This window comes from Peromyscus leucopus, chromosome 2 (genome assembly GCF_004664715.2).
Source record: "Peromyscus leucopus breed LL Stock chromosome 2, UCI_PerLeu_2.1, whole genome shotgun sequence".
In the NCBI taxonomy this organism is placed as follows: Eukaryota; Metazoa; Chordata; class Mammalia; order Rodentia; family Cricetidae; genus Peromyscus; species Peromyscus leucopus.
In genome coordinates this window covers 139,980,491-140,004,907 of record NC_051064.1, presented here as the reverse complement: position 1 = coordinate 140,004,907, position 24,417 = coordinate 139,980,491, and the positions used below count along the sequence as shown (strand labels likewise).

Sequence of the window (24,417 nt, the reverse complement as noted above, 5' to 3'; positions counted from 1 at the left end):
GGATGTGCACCCATCTTAATAACTGCTTTCCTTGTAAAAAGAACAGGCTCCCTTATCTTCTCTGATTATTGCAGCATTTTATTCTTGCAATGATTCCAGGTGTCTAGTTGACTTTCAACACTGAGCACCCAAGGGGAGACGTCTGCTCTGAGTCACAGCTAGGATCCCTTCTTCCTTTTCCGTGGATGCTGAAATTCTGAGAACTCTAAATCTAAATGATGGCTTTACTCCTGCCGTGGACTTTGCCATCTGATTAGACAAAATGGCATCAGACAGTCAGTCGCTGGCTACACCCACCCTCTAGAATGAATGCTAGGCATGAACTTCAGCTGATGTTCCCATGTCAGCCAAGGGCAGACCCCACACTGGCTGTAAAAACGGCTCAAGAAGAGCAAGATCCCAACACTGTTCACGGTGTGGAGCCATCAATCAAACGTACCCAGAGACACCTGATCTCCCACGAGAGCGGGTTCTCTCTAGCCTCCTCCACATCACCTGTTGCCAAGGGAGCTCAGGGCCCACATATGCTAGGTGAGCACTCTACTACTGTGCTTGCTGGCCATCCGCTTAGCTCCAGGTTCAGTGAGAGACCCTGTTTCCAGGGAATAAGGTGGACAGTGATAGGGCAGGACACCCATTGTCCTTGTCTGTCCACACCTGTGTGTGTGTGTGTGTGTGTGTGTGTGTGTGTGTGTGTGTATGTGTGTGTGCGATTTACCTGCAAATGGTGTACGTCCCCCCCACCTCAGCCCACCCCAAGAGCCTTTTCTAGTTAAAGCTGGGAAGGAGGGAATCTGGATTTCGAATTGGGCCTCAAGAAAGTAACACACAAGCTGGGCATGGTGGCACACACCTTTAATCCCAGGACTCAGGAGGCTGAGGCTGGCTGATTTCTGTAAGTTCGAGGCCAGCCTGGACTACAGAGTGAGTTCTAGAACAGCCAGAGCTACACAGTGAGACTCTGTCTTGGGAAAAAAGAAAAGAAAGAAGATAACACACAGGCTGGATAACAAGGTTGAATCAGAGTGCCATTGAATGGCTATGTGACCTGAGCTGAATAAGTCACCCAGCCGAATCCTCACAAGGATTGTACAAGTCTTAGCTGGGGCAGCCCTGGGGCCTGCAATCAGGAAGCCCTTAGCAGGAGTTAGACATCCTGTAGGAGCTATGAAATCCAGCCTTGTTTCAGCTGAGGGTCACCAAGGCCCGCAGCATACCTGGCACTGCCCCAAGCTTTTGATGTGAGGTAATTAATTTAATCCTCCTACTGCCCTCTGATGTAGAACTACCATTAACTCCACATCAAAGCTGAAGTAACCAAGACCTGGAGAGGTGAGGTCACTCAGTACACAGGGAGGCTGGGGTGGCCTTAGCATTCAGGTGAGGACCAAGCACACTGGGGTGGCATGTCACATTCTGAGTCCCACCTACAAGGAAACACTACAGATAAGCTCACTAAAAAGCCTTAGTATTAAAAGAAATTTCTAGCCGGGCGGTGGTGGCGCACGCCTTTAATCCCAGCACTCGGGAGGCAGAACCAGGAGGATCTCTGTGAGTTCGAGGCCAGCCTGGGCTACCAAGTGAGTTCCAGGAAAGGCGCAAAGCTACACAGAGAAACCCTGTCTCAAAAAACCAAAAAAAAAAAAAAAAAAGAAATTTCTATAGAAGCCAGTCCCTTAACACAGAGGTCACAAACTGGTCCTGGTGCCCAGAGAAGGCAAGGAACCTGCCCAAGGCCACACAGGAGAATTAGTGGAGACCTGGTCTGAACAGCTGCTTTCCTCTGATCTCAAATCCTTCTAGAGAATTCTAGAGTTCTCTACAGTGCTTAAAATGCCACATTCAGATGTAATAACATAATTGCAACATCACTGCTAACAAACAGATGATGAGCTATATGGACCCATTACTCTCGGCTTCCTTTCTGCCCCACAGGAAACCGAGGCAAAAGGTCTTAACTGTTATCCCCATTTTACAGGTGAGGAAACTGAGGCCCAGAGAACTTCAATAACTTGCCCAAGATCACAAAACTAGGGAAGTCTGGAGCTGGACTGTGTTGGGACTTCTGGTGTCCATCTCCTTGGACTCTGTGATATGGACAGAGGGAGAACAGGCCTCCCTAGGTAACATGCTCCTGTCTAATAAGGTCCTCAGGCCCTAACTGCGAAGTCTCCATCTCAAGGCTGTGAGGCCCGACACACTTTGAACCTAGCTGAAGAATGTGGTAACTGTTCTTGTGACAATGACCTTGTGATTAAGGTCATTGGCCCGGGTCCAGCTGTTTGCTCCCTGGCATAGTTCTGCACATCAAAACATAAATATTTTCAGATTATTTCTTTTGTGTGTGTGTGTGTGTGTGTGTGTGTGTGTCTGAGGATAAGTGTGCACATATGTGTGTTTGTGGGGGTAAGTGTGCACATGTGTATGTGTGTGTGTGTGTGTGTGTGTGAGGATAAGTGCGCACATATGTGTGTTTATGGGGGTAAGTGTGCATATGCACGCATGTGTGTATTTGTGTGTGTGTGTGTGTATGAAGACCAGAGGTTGACACCAAGAGTCTTCCTTGATCACTCTCCATTTGAATTTTTTGAGATAGGGTCTCCCACTGAACCTGGAGCTCCCCGACTAGCACCAGGACTCTCTTGCCTCTGCCTGCCCACTGCTAGGGTTACAGGTGCTCAATGCCGTGCCCAGCTCTTACATGGGTACTGGAGGCCTACAGTGGCAAAGTACTGACTGAGCCATCCCCTCACCCTCCCTTTAGGTTATTTTAACAAACTACCTGAGCCTCTGGGGGCACAGACCTTCAGTCCCAGTACTAGGAGGCAGAAGCAGGTGGATCCCTATGAATTTGAGGCTACCCTGGTCTATAGAGTAAGTTCCAGAACAGGCCAGGACTACATAGAGAGGCCCGTCTTAAAACAAAACAACCAATGGCCAGGGGGTGGTGGCTCATGCCTTTAATCCCAGCACTCAGGAGGCAGAGCCAGGCGGATCTCTGTGAGTTCGAGGCCAGCCTGGTCTACAGAGTGAGATCCAGGACAGGAACCAAAACTACACAGAGAAACCCTGTCTCAAAAAACCAAAACCAAAACAAAACAACCCACAAACCCCTAAACTACCCAAAAACCAAAATCAAACTACCCTTGCCACCGCTAACCCCCTCCTTTTGTTTTGGAGGGAGACGGCTCTGCCTCTGAGCCGGGCTGCAGATTTCTATCTCCCACTGGATTGAACTGGTGTAACTGGGGGATGAGGAGAAGCCTGTGCTGGGCTGCAGTGCCTGGTGCCTGGTGGAGCAGGTCAGCATCAGGATGGCACTGGGGTTGATTTACGATACTAGGATTAGGTGACGCCCAGAGCTGGGCTCCGGCCAAGTCACAAGGATGATTTTCCTTTCCACATTCTTAGTGTATATATGGGTGGTGGCAGGGTGCATGATGTATGCATGCACGTGCTCGTGTGTGTGTGTGTGTGTGTGTGTGTGTGTGTGTGTGTGTGTGTGTGTGTGTTGTCAGAGGACAAGCTCTGTTTGACACTTCTCAGACACCAGCCACTGTTTCTCATATTTAATTTTGAAACAGGGTCCCCCAGTGGCCTGAAACTCACCAATTTGGCTAGGCTGGCTGACCAGCGAGTGCTAGGGATCCACCCACCTTAGTGAATGCTGGGATTACAAGTGTGTACCACAGTAACTGGCCTTTTCTGGTTCTAGGATCAACCTCAGGTCCAGTGTGAGTACCTTGAGCTATCTCCCCACCCCTTCCCATTCCTGACCCCACATACAGCACAGGGGATTCTGAGTGGTTCCCAGCTGTCAGGCCCTTGCCACCTGCCAGCCCTGGCTTGAGCATTTTCTTCTTTTCTTTTTTTAAAGATTTATTTATTATGTATACAGCGTCCTGCCTGCACACCAGAAGAGGGCACCAGATCTCATTACAGATAGTTGTGAGCCACCATGTGGTTGCTGGAAATTGAACTCAGGACCTCAGTGCTCTTAACCATTGAGCCATCTCTCCAGGCCGGGTGGAGCATTTTCTGACAGGATCACATTCCTTTCTCCAGTGACCCCAAGAGGGCACTATCCTTATAGCCACCTGATATCCAGGGATATGCCATTAGAGAAAGAGGCCACCTGTCCACAGACAAGTAGCAGATGGTTCATGTGGTCCCACAGACAGTGCCATAAAAGCTTGAAGTAGACTAGGGCGTCAGGACCATTGGATGGCGGTCATATATCCAGGGCCTTTAATGAGTACCTCTTCTTGCAAACACAGCCAAGCCCAAAGAGTGTGGCAGGTGACTTGCTAAGGTCACTCAGCCTCGAGGCAGGGCCACCTGGACTCTTTGCCTAGTTGCTTTTCTACCTCTCTGCATGGCCTCCACATGGGAAGGGAACCTGTGATGGGCAAAAGGCCCTCAAGTGGAATTCAGGTTTCTCCCAGGGGCTGCAAGGGTGTCTTACTCAGACTCCTCCTCTTTGGTGTCCTTCAGGCTCTCCAGGAATGCCTCTTCTAGTGTATCAAGCTCCTCCAAGGGCACCTGGAGCAGGGAAGTCACATGACAAATGAGGACTCTGGCCCGGGCATCATAGTGTCCTTGAAAGGAAACAGAATGCCCAAACAATCAGTCAGGTTTTAATCCAGAGCTGTCAGCAGAGGTACAAACAACCAACCTGGAGGCAAAAAATAAGGGTCCCAGGGAAGCCAGGCCCAGGGGCAGAGCTCAGCAGCTCCCACCTTCCTGGGTGTCCTCTCCTGACCCAAGCACATCGGGCCACACATCCCTGTGTGCCTATAACGCTCCAAGTGGACAGACTCCACTTTCTGTCCTAATGACCTTGGGTCATGTGATGCTTTGATTCCTAGATAACAAATATGAGTTTCTCACAGCAGGGCTTCAGAATGTTAAGCTCTATGAATTTGTTTTCATTGCAGCAATGAACTGCCCAGGCGTAATCTTTTTTTAATTAATTAATTGTGTGCATGTAAGCCATGGCAGGTGTGTGGAGGTCAGAGGACAAGTTGCAGGAGTCCATTCTCCCCTTCCACTATGTGGGTTCCAGGGATCGAACTTGGGTTATTGGGCTTGTCAGCAAGCTCTTTTAGCTGTGGAGCCATCTCACTGGCCCGGATGGAGTATCTTAAGACAACGCAAGTTCATCATTTTACAGTGCTGTGGACAGATTCCAAATCAAGGTGACAGCCAGACTATTTCTCTCAGGGAATCAGGAAAGATCTGTTCCTCGCCCTTCTGAGATCTTGTACATGCTGTGTGTGTGCGTGTGGGTGTGTAAGACAGGGAGAGAAATATGTTATGTGTTCATATGTATTTGTGTACTCATGTGTGTGGAGGTCAGAGGTCAACAGGTTTTTCCTCCACCTCTTTCCACCTTAGCTTTTGAGACAGGGTCTCTCACTGAACCTGGAGCTTGCCAGTTTGACCAGTCTGACATTCCAGGAATGTACCTGTTTCTGCCTCCCCAGCGGGGATCAAAAGTATGTGCCACTGGACATGGCTTTTCCGTGAATGCTGGGGACTGAAGTCAGGGCAAGCACTTTAGAGACTGAGCCACCAGTCCCCAGGTTCTCACGCATACTCCGCTCCTGTCTTTATATAAGGTTTGCTAAGTATCCCAGGCTGGCCTTGAACTCACTAAGTTGACCAAGCTAGCTTTGAACTTTCAACCCTTCTACTTTACCCAGGGACAGTGCCCAATCCTTTCCCAGTTTCTAGAGGTGGCCCACGGTCCTTGGCTCTTGGCCACATTACTCCAACCTTTGCTTCTTTTTTTTTTTTTTTTGGTTTTCCGAGACAGGGTTTCTCTGTGTAGCTTTGCGCCTTTCCTGGGACTCACTTGGTAGCCCAGGCTGGCCTCGAACTCACAGAGATCCGCCTGGCTCTGCCTCCCGAGTGCTGGGATTAAAGGCGTGCGCCACCACCGCCCGGCCAACCTCTGCTTCTTATTGGGTCTCCTTTCTCCCTCCTCCAGGGACCCTGGACTCCATCATGCCACCATCTCCTCATCTCAAGATGCTTCATCTGGATGCAATTCCAAAGTCTTTTGTGCCATGTAGGGCGGCAAAGTCAGAGGTTCCAGAGCCGAGAGTTGGCACCTCTGAGGGGCCCGGTTCTACTGAGCCTTGAACCTTTGTTTTTCCCCAGGACGTCTGGACCCCCTGCAGATCACACCTGTGCTGTGGCCTGTGGTCCTGCACACAGCCTGCCTCCTGGCGTTCCTGTGTGACTGCCTGGTCTGTGTCAGGCTAGCGGACACGCTGACTCACCCAAAGGTACAGTGAGGTACAGCGGAAGAGCTTAAATTCAGATTTTTGTTTTGTTTTGTTTTCAGGGACAGAGTCAGAGGACTTGGCATTCATCTGTTCTACAGTCTTGTGGGCCCTGTGGAGACACGAATCATCAGAGGTTTCCGGTTCCTGCTGCCCATCTGTGTTGTTTGATGGCAAGGATGAGGGTTCCTGGCTGGGGATACAGTTCAGTGGCAGAGCTGATCTAACATGCACTGGGCTCCATCCTTAGCAACACACACACACACACACACACACACACACACACACACACACACACCAGTTCCTGCCTTGGCTGGTGGGGGGGGGCAGGGAGGGGGGTCCTTAGACATACATGTTATAATGGGAGCTGCCTACGTGCCCAGGGACAGACAAGTGTGTGTTGCGTCTTGGGGTCACTGGGTTAACACAGACAAAAAGGCACTCCTTTTTCTTTGAAGAGAAGCTTGTGACGCCCAGGTGGTAATCGGGTTGCAGAGAAGGCTTGGCCGGGGTGATTAATGGGCGGCGATTGTAATTAGCTGGTAATATATGCTCCATGGGTCAAGGCTGTGGTGATTCAGGCTGCCACGTGCATGGGCACTTAATAAGGAGGGGTTAATATCAGACACAAGGCCTCTTCCTGTGAAGGGGAAGCTGCTGGGAAGAGTCATTTCAAAGACTGTGGGGGCTGGGCTTCTGTTTGAGGCAGATGGGTGGCTCCCAGGTCCTAGACTATCTCAGGCAGTTTGGAGCTGGTCTCCTACCAGCTTACTAGGTGGCCAATTCACTTGTAAGAGGTGGCCCAGCCACCCAGCCACTTTGAACCTGGGCATTGGTCTCAAGCAGTGGCTCTCAACCTGTGGGTCGTGACCCCTTTAGGGGTTCAAGAACTTTTCCACATGGATCACATATTGGATATCCTGTGCATCTGATATTTACACATTACAATTAATAACAGTAGCAAAATTACAATTAAGAAGTAGCAATGAGGGGGCTGGAGAGATGGCTCAGTGGTTAAGAACACTGGCTGCTCTTCCAGAGGTCCTGAGTTCAATTCCCAACACCCACATGGCAGCTCACAATCTGACGGCCTCTTCTGGTTTGCAGGCGTACATGCAGACAGAGTGTCTGTACACATTAAAAAACAATTAGCAATGAAAGTAATTTTATGGTTGGGCGTTACCACAACATGAGGAACTGTATTAAAGGGTCGCAGCATTCGGAAGGTTGAGAACCACTGGTCGAGCGGCTTCTGATTCTCCCAGCCTAACATCCAGGCCATCAGCTAAGGCCAGAGCCGTGTCTCCTAAGAACAGACGAGTTTGATCACTCTGCACCCCTCCATTGCTACCAGCTGGCATGCTGTGGCCACTGCTCTCCCGTCTCCAGTCCCCCTGCTGGCTCCTCCTTTTTCATGCTGGCCTCATGCATTCCATTTTCCCCACGGTAGCCAGAAAGATCCATTAAAACCTTCTTTCAGATCATTTTCTGTCCCAGCTTAAAACTCCAACAGCTCCCAATGTCTTTAGAAAAAAACCCAACACATCTTGTCATGGCTTGCAAGACTGTCCGTTCCCGGGCCCCGCCTGACAGCTTCCCTGGCATCCTCTACTACCTGTCTTTGCTTCAGGCATCAGCCATCGGTCCAGCCCAGAAGCCGAGTGCGTGCTGACCTCAGGCCCTTTATGCTTACAGGTTTGCTGTCTGCAAAGCCCCTCCCCCAGTGCACCGCCAGGCTGGCCCTCGTCCACCGGTCACGCTTCAACTTCAACATCGACTCCTTGGAAAGGCCACTGGCTCCTCACCAAGAGCAGCCCAGGCTCAGTCATTCTGTTTCCCACAATTGCGTAGACTCTTGTCTGGCTCGGCCCATCAGCATGTCGGTCCCACAGGGCAGGACTCTCTGCCGCTCCGGTCTGTGTCTTCACGCCTGGCTTAGTAGCTGCACTCGCTGACACATCACAGTCCTCTTGGCCCACCAGGTTCTCTGCTGTGTCCACAGCCCCACATGACACAAAAGACCTCCGCCACCTCTATGTGAGATTTTTTTTTCAGGAACTCAAGAGTCTTTCCTTCCTAGGGGACATAGGGGTGGGGCACAGAGCATGGCTGGCCCCAGCTCTGGCGATGGTTAGAACATTCTGTCTAAGGTTTATGCATAGCTCAGTTCCTTCTCAGGGGTCATCTCCTCTGGGAAGCCCTTGTGGATGCCACGCCATGGCCCTGCCTCAGCAGCAGCAATTCCTACTGATCACCAATTAGATGGGCAGTTTTGGAGCTGGGGATGTAGCTCAGTTGATAGAGCACTTCCCTAACATTCACGAAGCCCTGGCTTCCATCCTGCATGCCTGTTACCCCAGCACTTGGGAGGTAGAGGCAGGAGGATCATCTTGGGACCTTGCCTCAAACCAATAAAAATAAATATGTTGGTGGTTTCGATTGCCTACATTTTTACTGTCTGCTTCCTGTTGTGAGATATCTGATATCTTTACCATGTAAAGATGTCACTGTAGTTGGTTTAATAACAAGCTGAACGGCCAATAGCTAGGCAGGATATCCAGGCATAGAGAATGCTGGGAAGAAGGTGGTGGAGACACCAGGGATGCAGAGCAAGCAGCATGGGCATTACAAAATCAAGGTAACTGAGACACATAAAAGAGCATAGATTGCTGGGCGGTGGTGGCGCACGCCTTTAATCCCAGCACTTGGGAGGCAGAGTCAGGCAGATCTCTGTGAGTTCGAGGCCAGCCTGGTAAACAAAGCGAGATCCAGGACAGGCACCAAAACTACACAGAGAAACCCTGTCTCGGAAAACAAAACAAAACAAAACACGAATCCTGTGATTTGTAATCACACCAATCTAGAAGTTTCAGCTCTCTACTGCCCACTCTGGCCACATTCTGAACTCTACTTTTGTTCTACCCCGCTTTCTCGAACCTTCTCAACTTCCTGAGGAGGCAGAGACATTCACACTAGTGTCAGAGAAAACCACACTAGGCTGGGTCACTTGCTCAGGACCATTGGCTCCTTGGTAGAGAAGCAGGCCATGCCCTTGACCCCAGCTGTGGTGTGTGTGTGTGTGTGTGTGTGTGTGTGTGTGTGTGTGTGTGTGCATGAGCACTAGGATGGAACCCAGGGTCTTGGGCATGTTACCCCTGGCTCCAAGAATATGTTTTAAATCTGCCTTTGTTGAGATGGAACAGGAGGCTCCGGCCCGGGTCTGGCCAGCACTAGACGCACAAAGTACACAACCAAAGGCACTCAGACTTACTGTTTGTTTTGTTTAAAGGCCAAGACTTACTGTAGCCCATTCTCAGTCCCCCAGCCTCTGCATCCCGAGTGCTGGACTGCAGGCACGCACCACCTGACTGTCCCTAGGACTCCTCCTCCTGCCACCTGTGAGATGGTTCTGCACGGTGAAGAACAAGGCACAACCGTGTCCTTACCATCCTCTCTGGTGCGTCACACTGAACAGCCGCCTCTGAGCTGGGGCTTCGAGCAGGGCTGTGAGCTGCCTGCTGCTGTGCAAGAGCTATGTCCTTGAACTCTCTTCTTCCCAGGGTCTGGGGACACCCCTCCCAGACCCACTGCACCCCTCATGCACCCGCCGGCCTGCCTACTGCTCTGCTAGCTCCCCGGTCACCAGTTTTCCCGACTATGCAGTTCCAGGAATATTTATTATTTATCCCTTTTCTTACTCCACGTGAGAATTCTCCTATGCAGGAGAAGCCGCCCCATATTTCGATCCCATGTGTGGATTGCCTGTGGCCAGGGCAGAGGGCACAGAGATAGACCTCAGAGGCTGCCTCCAGCTCTGCCTCCTCGGAGGCCATGCCAGCCATGTGGCTGCACTCCTGCCCATGTCATTCAGGCCTGGAGGCAGTACAGCAAGGGATGGATTGTGGGTGACGCTTCAGGGTTAGAATTCCACCACGTGGCTTCCAGCTATGTGGTCTCAGACGGGTTACCCTATCCTCTGTGCCATACTGTCCTCTTTCGTAAGATGGGGACGGCCATTGCACCTGTCCCCTGGGGGATTGTGTGGCTTCCACCCAAGAGTGCTTGGAAAGGAAGTTCTCGGCTGGGAGCCAGGCATCCAGCAGGCACCCAGTGAATTCCACCATAGGAACTGTTCCCAGGGCCTTGTGCGGGGCCTGTGCACACAGCAGCAGTTCAGAGCTTATTTGCTGAATTGAGGAAGCAGGATGTTGCAAAATTATCAATTGCCCACATCTCAAGGACACAGCCAGGGAACTCAGCAGTTCGGTCACAGGAAGGACATTTCAGCCAGGCCAGCCTCATTTCACAAAGCCCTGATCACTTGTGGGGAGCAGTGCAGTCCTCCAGAAAGACTTCTCCCAGAAAGTAGAGTTGAGTGTAGGGCACACACTGCTATGGCTCACGTGCTTGCACGTGCAGGGGGCGCTGGCTTTCTATTGATCCGTGGGGGAATTCGTGATAGGTACCGAGAGTGCAGAGGGCAAAACTCAGGGTTCAGTTGCCCTGGCTCTGATTCAGAGTTCACACTGAGGTTCACACGGCCTTAAATGGAATTTTGAAATGTAACCCTGGGCTACCTGCTTAATCTCTGGGGCCTTGATTTCCTCCCTGTAAGCAGGGACAACAGTATGGATTTCAGTAGCTGATCTGAGGTTACATACTATGCAATAACTCACAATCTATATAAAGGGCCCAAAGAGCAACTTGAATGACTTGTAAGGATTACTGAGTGCAAATAAACAGGTCTCAACTGTGATAGCAACGTTTTGATGTCAGGCACTGACATTTGTGTGTGGGTGGATGCATAAGCACATATGTGAGGTCAGAGGTAGGCATCGGCTGTCTTCCTCAGCTGCCCTCTCAGGGGACCTAAAGCTCACTGATTCAGCGAGGCAGGCCGGCCGGCTAATGAGCTCCAACGATCTGCCTGTCTCCATATCCCCAGTGTCTAGTTTAGAGAATTGCTACTGTGCTTGGCTTTTGCGTGGGTGCCGGGGATCCGAACTCAGATCCTCACACTTGTGCAGCCAGCACTTTACTGACTGAGCCGTCTCCCCAGCCCTGGAGACCCTGCTGATGGTCACATGAGATGAGCTATTGACATCTAATGGAGAGAGGCCAGGGAGGCTGCTTGACGCCCACAGCAGGCAGGATGCCCTACCACGTGGGATCCTCTGCTCCAAACATCCACAGAGCCCGCGGGGTGAGAGCTGCCAGCTCAGGCTGGTTACCTGTGCTGCATGGCTGGCTTTTGCAGTTGTATGGGCAAACAGCTTTGTGAGGTACTGCAGGATAAAAGAGCATGACTGGGAACCCACCCAGCTACCAATAGAGCATTGCTTTGTAACAATCACCCCCAGACTGTCAGGAAAGGTCAATTTTCCAGCAAGTTTTGAGAAATGTGGCCTTTCATGTTGATTTCCTGGGCTGATTCTATGATTATTCATCCTGCCCCACACAGGGAGAAATCCAGTCTCCCTGTGGGCAACCCCAGCCAGCCTCTGGAGGAGAAGATGTTCAGAGGGGCTGACAGCTTTGATCTAGGCTTGTTCTCTGAAGAAAGACCATCTACCTATCACTCTGCTTTTTCCTCTGTCCCCCCTCCTTCTTTCCTCTCATCCTTCTATCCACCCACTCAACCCACCCATCCATCCATCCATCCACTCATCCAACCCACCCATCCATCCATCCATCCACTCATCCAACCCATTCAACCCATCCATCCATCCATTCACTTATCCAACCCATCCATCTATCCATTCATCCATCCACTTATCCATCACCCAATGGAGTTCTGATCCTCTGAACCCAAGTAATGCAAGTGGGAGACAGGGGGATTTCTGGGAGCTCATGAGCCAGCTAGCCTGGTGTATGGCATAGGAAATAACAAAGAGTCTGTTTCAAACCAAGTGAAAGGTGAAGACTGACACATGAGGTTGCCCTCTGACCTCCACATGTGCACCTCAATGTGCGCACACTTTGCGGCATGCCCCCCTCCCCGCAACTTCTAAAATAAAGGACCAAAAATGTCCTCTGCGGCAGAGCCTGGAGTAGTCTTCTGGGATCAAAGAGGTCTGGGAACCAGCAGTTATAGATGGCACTGTGGGTCTTCCGAGGCCCAGACTATGCCTTTCTGGCAAAGCTCTGGGGGCTGCTGGTGCTGATGCTGACAGTCTGGGGACCATACTGGGAACAGCAGCAGGCTCAGAGATCTTTTCTAACAACACAGGATTCTTACTGTCCTCACAAGCAGCAGCCTCCACGAAGGGGTGACATACATGCTCTGCCACCCTGTTGGGCAGGGACCACACCACACAACCCCTCCTTAGCAACCAAGCACGAGAAGGCATGTATGGCCTGAGGAAGCCCCGGCTCCCCACTCTTCACGGGTTTCCAAACACCGCCTTGCATAAAAGGGTCACCAGAGACAAACTGAGCATCCCCAAGACACCCTGACCACAGGTACCAGACAACCAGAATCCCAGAGCGGAGGCAACACTCTGGAAGTCCCTCTCCTGCCTTGCCACATCTGTCTGTCAGCAACTCTGCAGCTTCTGTCCCAGGAGGCCTTCTCCACAGCTCTCTCTGCTGCTTGGCTAAGGCTGTGGGCCTCACAGCTGCCCAGACTGATCACCTAGGCCCTTGATGGCCCTGAACCCACCCACATCTGTCGCCTCGCTGCCTGCCAACCCCAGGACTCCTTGCCACTCCCTGCCCTTGAACTGCTGTGCTTCATACCCCTCCCCTGAGAGTTTCCCAGGTGGCTTTTTGAGCAGAGTTTCACATAGCCCAGGTTGGCATTAAACTCCAGATTGTCACGAGCCTACCTGCCAAGTTTTGTGAATGAAAGCATGTGCCATCACTCTTGGCATTAGTCACCTGGTTGGGGATTTACTCATTAATTTTTTTCCCCTTCCCCATTGGTTAGCAGAATGAGCACCTAAGGTCTGAGGACTAAAGGCTCAGGTTAGGGAACAGGCAATGCCCAGAGTCAGAGGAAGAAGGGGGCAGCAGCTAAGGGGGCAGCAGATGCATCAGAGGCAGCCAGGGCTGCTTAGCACTGGACGGTGTCCTGTAGGGGCATTTGCTCCGCCCATGACCTTGGGCTATAGGTCCCGAAGGAGGCAGTGCTTCCTGACATTGTATGTGACCTCTTAAAAGGAGAGGGAGAAGGGTCACATGCCCCTTCTCCCTGCCTGCGAGGTGGATTCACTCCTGGTCAGATCAGAGGATGACTTCAGCTGTCTACTCCGTTCTGTATCCCTGAGTGTATTTCCTCAATTTACCTTAATAAATTTCCCTAATACTTTGTAAACAGACTCCTGTGGATTTATTGCTTTGTCTGGTGCCCAACGTGGGGCACGAAAATGTAGCTGTACAAGATGCCAGCACACAGGTAATGCCACGGCCATGTGGCAACATATAGATTAATAGAAATGGGTTGAGTTAAGTTATGAGGGCTAGCTAGCAAGAAGCCTGACCCATAGGCCATACAGTTTGTAAATAATATAAGCCTCTGTGTGTTTACTTGGGACCAAGTGGCTGTGGGATGCAGGTGGGAGAGATTCATCTTGACTGCAGGGCTGGGCGGGATCAGAGAACCTTACAGTTAGAATTCGCCCCACCCCAATTAAGATGTACCTGGGATGGAAAGTGACTTTATGTCAGAAAGACACTTTTCCAGATATCAAACTAAAGCTCTCGAGATAAGGTCCTAATCAGGTGTCCTTCCAAGAGATACATAGAGGGGAAGAAGGCAAAGTCCTTGGGGAGGCCAGGAAGGGATTAGGACCCAGGCCAAGGTGCTGTGACAGTAAATAGAAACTGAAAGAGACATGAAGGACCTCATTAGAGCCTCCAGGGGGAGTGCCACCCCGCTGTCTGCATTTCAGACTCATGGCTTCTCAGAGGGTACAGGGAAGTCAGGTGGATAGCAGCACTTTGCCACAGGAAGCTAACACAGGCCTTGCCACTCATCAACTCTGGCAGACGAGATGGTTGACCGTCCCTGAGCTGCCTCCCTCCATAAAGAGAACTGTTTCCCAAACGTATTCAACAGGGGTTTGCTAAGGGCCTGGTGCTATGCTCAACCCACTGGAAGCTTCCCAGGAGCAAGGAAGTGGTGACCAAGGGCCACATAAGAAAGGGCAAAGCTACATTGCTGTCCACACTGAGAGACCCAGTGGCTTCCCCTTGTGTGGCAGTTCAACTTCTTCATCAGTCTGACTGGATTTGGAATCACTGTGGGGCTGTCTATGCCAAACTTGAACGGAGGAGGGAAGGCCAGCCCAGAATAGAGAGAGAGAAAGGAGAAAGCCAGCTGGATGTGAGTGAGCACCCATGTTCTCTGCTTCCTGACTGCAGGTGTCATGTGACCTTGCCTCATGTTCCTCCCACTACAGCCAGAAAGGCTTTCATCACCATGCCATCCCCTCCATGATGGACTGCATGTATCCTGAAACCCGGGAATTAAGATAGAACCTACTAACGGCGAGGACTATTATCAGGAAATATAATCTCAGCACACCGAGTTCTATAGTCCACTTGCTTTAATTCCTCTGGCATAACATCCTTTATACACAGCTTCAGTTCTGTTCTCATGTCTAGCTCCTTTCTTGCCTGATTTCTCTCTATATTTATCTACTGTCCCCTCTAGGTTCTATCTTAATTCCTTCATATAGTTCTGTCCCTTCTAGGTTCTCATCTATCTAGTTTTTTCCCCTATCAGCTCCTCTCTCGTCTCCTTCTCTCTCATCTGGCTCTTCCTCATCTTGTTCTTCTCCATCTGACTCTTCCTCATCTTCCATCTCATTCCTCTAGTCCTCTCTTTTAGCCCTTCAATCTAGTTCTTCCCCATCTCAGTTCGTTCCTTTCAAGTTCTTACCCATCTAGATCTTCCATTCTCTTTTCTCTTCTCTCCTACCTCCTGGAAGTCTCGGTATATAAAGGGAGGGTCCAAGCTAAATTGTGTAAAGCTATTACTTAACGTCCACCTCTCCTAGGCGGTGTCTCCTTGTGGAATTTACCGTAAATCAGGAGACTTGCATGTGGGCTGTTATCATTGTTAGTCCACCTGGGACTAACAATGGGCGCCCACCTGGGTGGTGTTTCCTGTAGTCCTTGAAAGTGGCCAAGTGAGATAGATAAGCTGATTCCAGAGAAAGCCTTTCCTGAGGCTGTTCTCAAAATACCTGGAATGTGTATGTCCAGAGAGTGATCAGTCTACACTGTTAGCCCTTCTTAGGGAAAAGTCAATTGGGAAAGCTATGAAGGCACACATGATTTTCATAACAGAATACAGCTGATATATAACAAGCCAAGTAACACCAAAAACTCCTTGGGATTTGGCTTCCTCTGGAGGAATTCCCTGATCCCTCCAGGTAGTGACTTTGCCATAACCAGCTGAGTTCTTATGATATATTCCTGCGGCCCGCAGCACCCTCTCTCACCCCTCACATGGCCCAGATCAGGGTCATGTTCACTCTGGACTCTCCCAGATGTCCCTGCCTCTGCCTCTGCTCTCTTTCTTATCTACAATAAGCCTTCTCTTCCACCATACCTAGGAACAGTCAGGTCCTTCCTTTTCTTTCTTTCTTTCTTTTTTTTCATTAAAAAATAAACCCTTTCTTCCTTGAGCCGGTGGGTTTTTAAAAACTTTTTAATGTGGGTGGGTGTTTAAACTGCATGTGTGTCCATGTACCATATGTGTGCAGTGACCAAGGAGGCCAGAGAGGTGCTGGAATTGAACCCAGGTCTTCTGGAGGAGCAGCTAGTGCTCTTAACCACTGAACCATCTCTCCAGCTCCAATACTCTATTTTAAAACACCGGGGAAAATGGTCCCCCATAACCATAAATTATGCAGTTGAATCTCCCACACTTGGGAAAACCGTGGGGGTCAGAACACCTGGAATGAAATGAGCCTCACCCTGGGAAAACCACTTTCTTGTGGCGTCTTTCCCGCCAGCAGAGTATCCTTAGGTTGTTTTGCTCAGGTCCTTTGTCACAGCAATGCAATGTCACAGAGTGCAACTGATGCAAGAAATGCATACCGACAAGGAGGCCATCCCTGTACCCACCATGCGGCCCATCGGCCTTTGGAAGAGTCTGACCTGCAGGCTACAGAGTTCTAGAATGCTGTAAGCCAGTGTAATGGGCCATTCTGGAGAGTTTGAAGACCTCATCTATGAAAGGCTCCAACTTGTGAAAATGAAAATTTATTTGAAAAAAAAAAAAAACCCAAACTGAATGCCAGGAGGCGTTCTCAGCTTGAATTCAACTTCCTAGAAGTGGTTTCTCAGGTTCAGGCCCTAGGTGTAGAGGAGACACCCGCTGTTTAGCAGCTGTGGGGGACAGTTTTATGTTGTCTTGACACAAGTAAGTCATCTGAGAGGAGGGGACCTCATTAGAAAATGTCTCCGTAAGATCTGGCTGTTGGCATTTTCTTCATTAGTGATTGATGGGGAAGGGCCATCCCTGGGCTGGTGGTCCTGGCTTCTATAAAAAAGTAGGCTCAGCAGCAAATGAGGAGCAAACCACTAAATGCAGCACCCCTCCATGGCCTCTGCATCAGCTCCTGCCTCCAGGTTCCTGGCCTGTTTGAGTTCCTGTCCTGACTTCCTTCAATGATGAATTACAATGTGGAAGTGTAAGTCGAATAAACCCTTTCCTCCCCAACTTGCTTTTTGATCATATGGTGTTTCATCACAGCCACAGAAACCCTAACAGAGGATGTGCACAGTGCATGAGTTACTGGCTCATGGAAGCTTGCACTGAAGTTCCAGAAAGCTGTGGACTCCAGGTAATGTGTGGCAGTTAGATTCCCTAGAAGGAAGTCCTGAGAAACCATTGGATGAAGCCGTGAAGGTGAATCCTAAAATCCAATGGAGACTCCAAAAAGGGTGGAGAAAACCAAGGCCATGAGACATAAGGCAAGGAAAGCTACTGTACACAGAGTGAAGTGTGCCCAAAAGAGACCTCTGTGCTACAGGGGGCAGAACTGGAGAGGCGGGCTGCTGAAGCTTGCTGGGGCACAGGAGTCACATGAGGAGGGACCGCTGAAAGCTCCAGATGTCAGATATGGGGTGGCAGGATATGCTCCTTGTCCTCCTGGGTTTTGGTCCTGATTGGGCCCATTCTAGTCTCTCTCTGCCCCTACTCCTTCCTTTGGGAATGGGAATGCTTACTCTGTGCCTTTGTATATTGGGAGTATATATATATTTCAAAATAGAGTTTCTCTGTGTAGCTCTGGCTGTCCTGGAACTCACTCTGTATACCAGGCTGGCCTCAAACTCACAGAGATCCTCCTGCCTCTGCCTCCCGAGTGCTGGGATTAAAGGTATGTACCACCACCATAACTTTCCCCCCCCCCCAGATTTACAGAGACGTATAGTTAAAATCACCTTGAGCATCTGAAGAGACTTTGGACTTCTTAAGGTGAACTAAATACATGTTGCATTATGAGACGGCTACAGACATTGAGGTCTATGGGTAGAATGTTACCACTAAAAATTATGTGTTAGGGTATCACATTGATGAGGGGGGTACTGAGAGGGTTAATCTTCACTGAATAACCTCTGGGCATGTCTGTGAGGGTGTTTCCAGATGGGTTTAACTGAGGGAGGAAGGTCATCCCAAGTGGGCAGCACATGGGCTGGGGTTTTGGATTGAATAAAAAGGAGAACACAGACAGAGAAGCAGCACTGAGCTCTCTGCCTCCTGACGGTGACTGGAATGCCACCAGCTACCCCAGTCTCCTGCTCCCATGCCTTCCCCATCACGATGGACTGTGCCCCCAGACTGTGAGCCGAAATCAACTCCGCCACCCTTAAGTCGCTTCTGCCAGACATTTGTCACAGCCGTGAGAACAGACACTGTCATGCCAGGGCGGAGCAAGTGGGTGGACCAGGGACAGTGAGTCATGGCGCCCAGCCTGGAGAGTGTATGCGAAAGGGTCAGGGTGTGTGTGTGTGTGCAAGGACTCCAGGGTGCAGAAAGCACCGGACTCCGGGGAGTTACAAGGAGCCACAGCTGGTAGAAGCCACGCTTGGGGCTGCGACTTGACTGTATTGAAGGAGGAGGTGGGAGAGAGGATGTGAAGCCCACTGGGGCTTCGGGGCCATATTGGATGTGCTGGAATCCCATGGTGGGTATGGGGCAGGGAGACAAGGGTGGCCAGACACTCCTCTGGAAACATCGTTGAGATGTAAGTGGAGAGAGAGCAGGGTACGGGCTGGAGTGACAGGGAGGAGACCCCAGCTGTCATCTAGGCGGCCCCAGGACGATGAGTGGTGGGAAGGGGACAGACTTGAGGGTTATGAGGCAGAAATTAAAAAAGCCCCATCAATATCACACGGTGACACCCTGGGGCAGACACAGGTGCGGCATGGTCACCGGCTGCCCTGCACCCACATCACAAAGGCAGCGAATCCACTTACCATCCTTGAGTGAGAAGCTGAGGAGGTCCTGTGGGGAAAGGAGACAGTTATCAGTGAAGTGCTGACAGCCCACCACCAGCTCACTCGACAGACGAGCCCTGAGTCCTATCAAGTGGAGATGGTATAACCTTTCCCCCTATGATACAGCGGCAAGCCAGGTAGACACTGTGCATGTAAGTGAATAACCAGGCCAAGGCAAGGAGGGAAGGCCCTGTTTCCTCCCTGTGCATGTGGCCACCAGCAGCCCATGTCCATCATAGCTTCTGCCTACTTAAACTGCACTCAGAGAGGGTGAGTAATATGCTCAAGGCCACACAGCAAAGCTGCTGCTCCAGAAAAAAGTCATAGCTTGGTAGAATGCATGCTCTAGGGGCAGACCACCAAGGTGGTCGAATCCTGGCTTTGGTTACTTATGAGCTGTGTGACCTGGGGCAAGTGACTTAACCTCTCTATGCCTCAGTCTCCTCAACTACAAAGTAGGGATTACCCAGGTTAAACATACTAATTAAAAAAAAAATCCCAATTCCCAAACTATATATATATATATATATATATATATATATATATATATATATATACACACACACACATATATACATATACATATATATTAAAGATTTATTTATTTAGTGTATGCATGTGAGCATGTGTGAATTTATGTGTACCATAGGTGTGCAGGAACCTGAGAAGGCCAGAAGGGGGCACTGCACTCCCCAGAACTGGAGTTCCAGGAGCAGCAAGTGTTGTTATTGATTGAACCATCCCTCCAGTAACTCACTCCCAGTTCCAAAAAATTTTCAAGTGAAAAAATTCCATACCGTGAACTGTGGTACTATGCACAAAAGGAGCAGCAAGTGTTGTTATTGATTGAACCATCCCTCCAGTAACTCACTCCCAGTTCCAAAAAATTTTCAAGTGAAAAAATTCCATACCGTGAACTGTGGTACTATGCACAAAAGTATTAAAAATGTATAGAATTACCCCCAGACTGTGTGTATAAGATGCACAAGACGCATGCATCAATTTTGTGCATAGTACGCGTGTCCCATCTAAAGATACCTTATAATGTGTGCATAAATATTCCAGCCTTGGGGCTGCTGGGGACAGAGAATGAGTCATTTCCCTCCAACTCAGTCACATAGGCTGGGGTGGCGCATGGTCCAGTACTCCATTGTGATATACTACAGTGATGTTGAATTGTCATGGTAGAAACCATCACTACCCATTTAACACTCTGAGTGCTTATAATGAGATCTTGCCTTTACAGAGGTTAGCACATTTAATTCTCAAACAACCTTCTGGGGCATGAGATACAGGCTGAGTACTCCATGTCCAAAGTGCTTACAACCAGAAGTGCTTGTAAGACTTCCAGTTGGCGGGGGTGGGGGTGGGGGTAGGGGTGGGGTGGGGTGGGGTGGGGGTGGGGGGTGGTGGTGGTGTTGGAATGTTTTTTGACTTATTTTTATTTTATGCATATGGGTGTTTTGTATGCATCTATGTCTGTGCACCACATGTATACAGTGCCCATGAAGCCCAGAAGAGGGCATCGGAGCCTCTGGGGCTGGAGTTGTAGACGGTTGTGAGCCGCCACCCAGGGCCCAGCGCACCTGAGTGACTGCTGATGCGTCTCCTTTCAGGATGGGGTCCTTCAGTAAAGTCTGAGCAAAGATGTCGGCTTCTTCACCTCCCAGGCCGCTGGCAAAGGCAGTCATGGTTGGAAGGACAGCTTCGGACAAATGCAGCCATTTTACCAGGCCCGTCACAAATTCTGTGCAGAAGGAACTATAAAGAGATGTAGTTAGGTCCCAGCCCTCTGGATAACATGGCCTGGAGAGGCCCACGGTGGATGGACAGGGTCACATATGTCAGCCTGTGACTCAGGTCCAGGAAACACAGAGATGGTCTGAATGGAATCTCAGGTGACGCAGCTCCTGCCTTCAGTTCACACCGAGACTTTTTACCAAGAGGCACACGAACCACAGGGATGAAGGTGCCAGCCGCCGCCGCCTGTGTGACCTGAACCATGATGGGGAATAAGGAACCAAGGGACAGAAGTCACCCCCAGAGTGGTGTGATGTGTGAGGACAGAGGGAGGGTCCATGTCCTAAGCAACCCTAGGTCCACCTGCAGAACTGGACAGCAACCCTGGGGATCCCAGGAGACGTGCCTGGATGTCACCACGGACTCATTTCTGGAAAGACGTCCGCTGCAAAGGGAACGCTCACCCCAGCAGGTGCGCTGCCGTGGGGCCTGCTAGGGGACAGCGGGGCCACTGTGGAGAGTTGGGGGCCCCATGATCTGAGATAGAAGCACACTGTATCTTCTTGGGGACCATGGCAGAGCCCACACTAGACATCTGGTGCAGGCTGCCCTCTGGGCAGGGCTGAGGTTTTGGCGAAGGGCGGTGGGCTGTGGGGAACAGAATTCATCAGGAAGTAAAGAAAAGGGGAAAGGTTGAAGTCTAGATCCCTCATTTAAACTCTGAAAGCAGAGTTCCAGCCTGTAAACACTGCCCTGGGCTTCCAGTCCTGGGCTCTGCTCCTGTAGGGAAACTGGCAAGACCATGGTGGACTCCTGGAAATATCAAGAGATTCTGAAGGAACCTAAGGAGCCCCCCTTACGCCACCCAGCCCACCCAGCCCATTCCTCACAGCTGCTGTGGGGCAGAGAGCTCTAAAGGTAGTGCTATGGGGGTGTGGGGTGTGGGGTTGGGAGCCAGACCCTGGCTTTGTGGTCTGAAGCAGAGATTATTGCTCCCCCACCTAGGACCAGCACCTATGGAAGGGAAGGAGGGGACGGAGCTCGGTAGAGCGAGGGCAGCAAGCTGCCACCCTGAGGGACACCTCAACTGCCACTGCCATTGACCCTAGCGGAAGTTCTGAAGATGGGTTCCTCCCCCCACACACAGTGGTTTCAAGGGGTGACTCTATGCCAGGGATCCTGGGGAGTCAGGCGACATCTTGGAAACATGGTCCTGTACAGCTGGGGCAGGCCCCAAAGGTTATAGAGAGCTCAAGGCTGTGCTAACAGCCCCTCCTTTATTCCCCTGAGGAGAACAAGAGAGCCACAGCAACTTGGGGAGGTAGCTTGTCCTCTGTCTGTGCCTCTGAATTACTTATCTCTAAAATAGGTTCAAGAGACTAGCTTCCCAAGGCAGAATACAGCAAGCTGAAAATGTCTGAGCAATGCTAGTCAGCAGGGTAACTTACGGACAGGTGACTGAGGGAGACAGGGAGGAAAGGGTGAGAATGGACCGTGACATCCGGCCATCCTGGGAAGTCCTCGGAGAACCCACTTCACCTTCTTATTTTCTAAGGCTGTAAAAGGTAGGTGAGACTGGGACCCACCCCGGGGGTTATATAGGAAGATAAGATGACAGGAACAGTGTGTGGCATCTGCAGACCTGCAGTAAATGTTATCTCCCGTGATGGCCTCCTGATAGATAACTCACTTCCCCCTGGGTCATCCCGGGGATAGCAGGTGGGTGTGGAGGGCGATGTCTTCAGGAATGATTCAGTGGGTGAACACGGACCAGTCAATGTAGCAGAGGAATGACTCAGGGCCAAGGGAGGAGTCTAGCCTGGTGTCTGTCAAGAAAGACCCAAAGAACTATCTTGTCGGGCTGGAGAGATGGCTCGGCCGTTAAAGGCTAGGCTCACAACCAAAGAACGATCTTGTCACAAGAGCACAGGGTTAAAGAGCAGAGCCCCAGTACTACCGCCAGCTGTGCGGGCCTGGGATCCGTTTCTCCAGCTCGCTATGCCTCGGACTTTTAATATAAAACAGTTGTGATGATGAGGGAACCTAATTCACAGGGTTGCCGGAGAGATCAACAGAGTTACTCTCTGTCCTGGGCTAAGAAGGGCACCTGTGAGGCACTACCCACCGACGTATTTCTATAATGGGTGCTCTAGTTCCTTTTCTGTTGCTGTGATAAATTATCCTGACGAGAAGCAGCTTAGGGAAGAAAAGGTTTATGTGGCTAACAATTCCAGGTTACAGCCCACCACTGTGGGGAAGTCAGGATGGGAACTTGAAACATCGTATCTGCAGTCATAAACAGAGAAGGAACGAGTTTGCTGCTCTCAGCTGGCTTTCTCCTCTCAAGCTATTCAGGACCCCCTGCGGAGGGAATGGTGCTGCCCGCAGTGGGTTGGGGTCTTCCCACATCTATTAACAACGAGACAGTCCTCCGCAGACATAGCCACAAGCCACCCTCATCTGGACAGTTCTGCATTAAGACTTTTCCCAGGTATACTAGGCTGTGTCAAGTTGCCAGTAAAAACTAAACAACACAATGGTCTAGTGGAAGTGTGTGTGTGTGTGTGTGTGTGTGTGTGTGTGTGTGTGTGTGTGTGCCCAGCACAGCAAATGAACAAGTTAAGCAGTATGTCAGATGGGCAGGGCCTTGGTAATTGCTGTAACTATGGTTGGCTGGGTTGCAATACATAAAAATAGGGCAATGATGGGCTGGGGGTTTAGCTCAGTGGTAAAGTGCAAGCACAGTGTGCGCAAGGCCTCAGGTTCCATCCCCAGCACCATCACAAAGGAAACAAAACAACATCAGCAAAGGCAGTGGCGCTTATCACACAGCTGGGTCTGCCTGAGCTGTCTTCCCATACAGACTTGAATTCTTACCACAGCCCCATGAGGCCAGGAAGGTTTTAGGTCAACCCCTGTCCCCTCAGATGTGGCAGCCTAGATGCAGACATGTTAAGCTCTAGGCTCAGACATTTGTCTTGTATCCCCACCGCCATGATTACCCACCATAGAGCCAGCCCCTCTTTAGCAACTGCATCACTCAGGGTCATCATGTGCTGGTCACTCACTAAGATTGTCCTTACAGGCAGGGCACCTGGCTTTTGGGGTTCAAGCTCAGCAGGGTCCCAAAGAGGAACATAGGCAAGGCTTCCTTGGAATCTTGGCTTCCTCATTCTTCCTCCAAAGTTCTTCCCCTCACGGACCACAAACTATAGCCTTCAGGAATCTGGCCCCTCGCCTACTTTTATGAATAAAGTTTTATTGACACACAGCTATGCTCTTGTTGTAGCCACTCTGGGTCCACAGCAGTGAGGCTGAATAACTGACACAGACCACAGCCTGAGAACCAAAAGTACCTGTGCCTTGGCAGAAGGAGTTTGTGCTGAGCTTTGTCTACCCAACTAGTTTTGACTTCTTCTGAGATGTGATCTCAGCATATAGCCAGCCCAGATTGGCCTTGAACTTATGATTCTCCAGCCTCAGAGCATGCAGCAGGAGAGAGGTCTGAGCCTGGAGCTGCTGCGCCTGTCTGTATACTGCTTCTTTGGTTTTTATTTTTGTCTTTTTTCTTTCATTTATCACCACATTTGTGGTGTGGGACTGAGCCTCATGCAAACTAGGCAGACATTCCCCTGCTGCTCTTTATCCCTGCCCCGCCTGGCTTTACATCCTGAATAAATTGAATCAATTGTAAGGAGCAGCATCTGGGATGCTCACAGGACAGATAAGAAATAAATATTCGGGACATTTGCTTTGATGTCCCAGGAGGACAAAAACCCAGCTACTGAATGTTTTCCAAAGATAACGGAACCCAACAGCCTATCTGGGCTTTAAAAGGACAGAGAGTTTAAAAACAGTGTGTTCTGCCTTAAAATTCAGATGGGCAGCAACTTGGAACACAGCATGGGAAACAGGGAGCCCAGGGAGAATG

General features: G+C 50.4%; 1 protein-coding gene and 1 pseudogene across 7 annotated transcripts in view; both read right to left on the bottom strand.

The window, feature by feature from the left end:
• Positions 1-24,417, bottom strand: part of Tmco4 (transmembrane and coiled-coil domains 4) — an 82,946-nt gene that overhangs the window by 39,744 nt on the left and 18,785 nt on the right. For all 7 annotated transcript variants that reach the window (XM_037203132.1, XM_037203130.1, XM_037203131.1 and 4 more), the window contains 3 exons: positions 20,333-20,507; positions 18,726-18,753; positions 4,466-4,598 (listed from right to left, as the gene is read on the bottom strand). In XM_037203132.1, the coding sequence (XP_037059027.1) occupies positions 4,466-4,598; positions 18,726-18,753; positions 20,333-20,507 (336 nt within the window). The remainder of the gene's footprint in view (positions 1-4,465; positions 4,599-18,725; positions 18,754-20,332; positions 20,508-24,417) is intronic.
• LOC114697263 lies at positions 16,116-16,263 on the bottom strand (annotated as a pseudogene).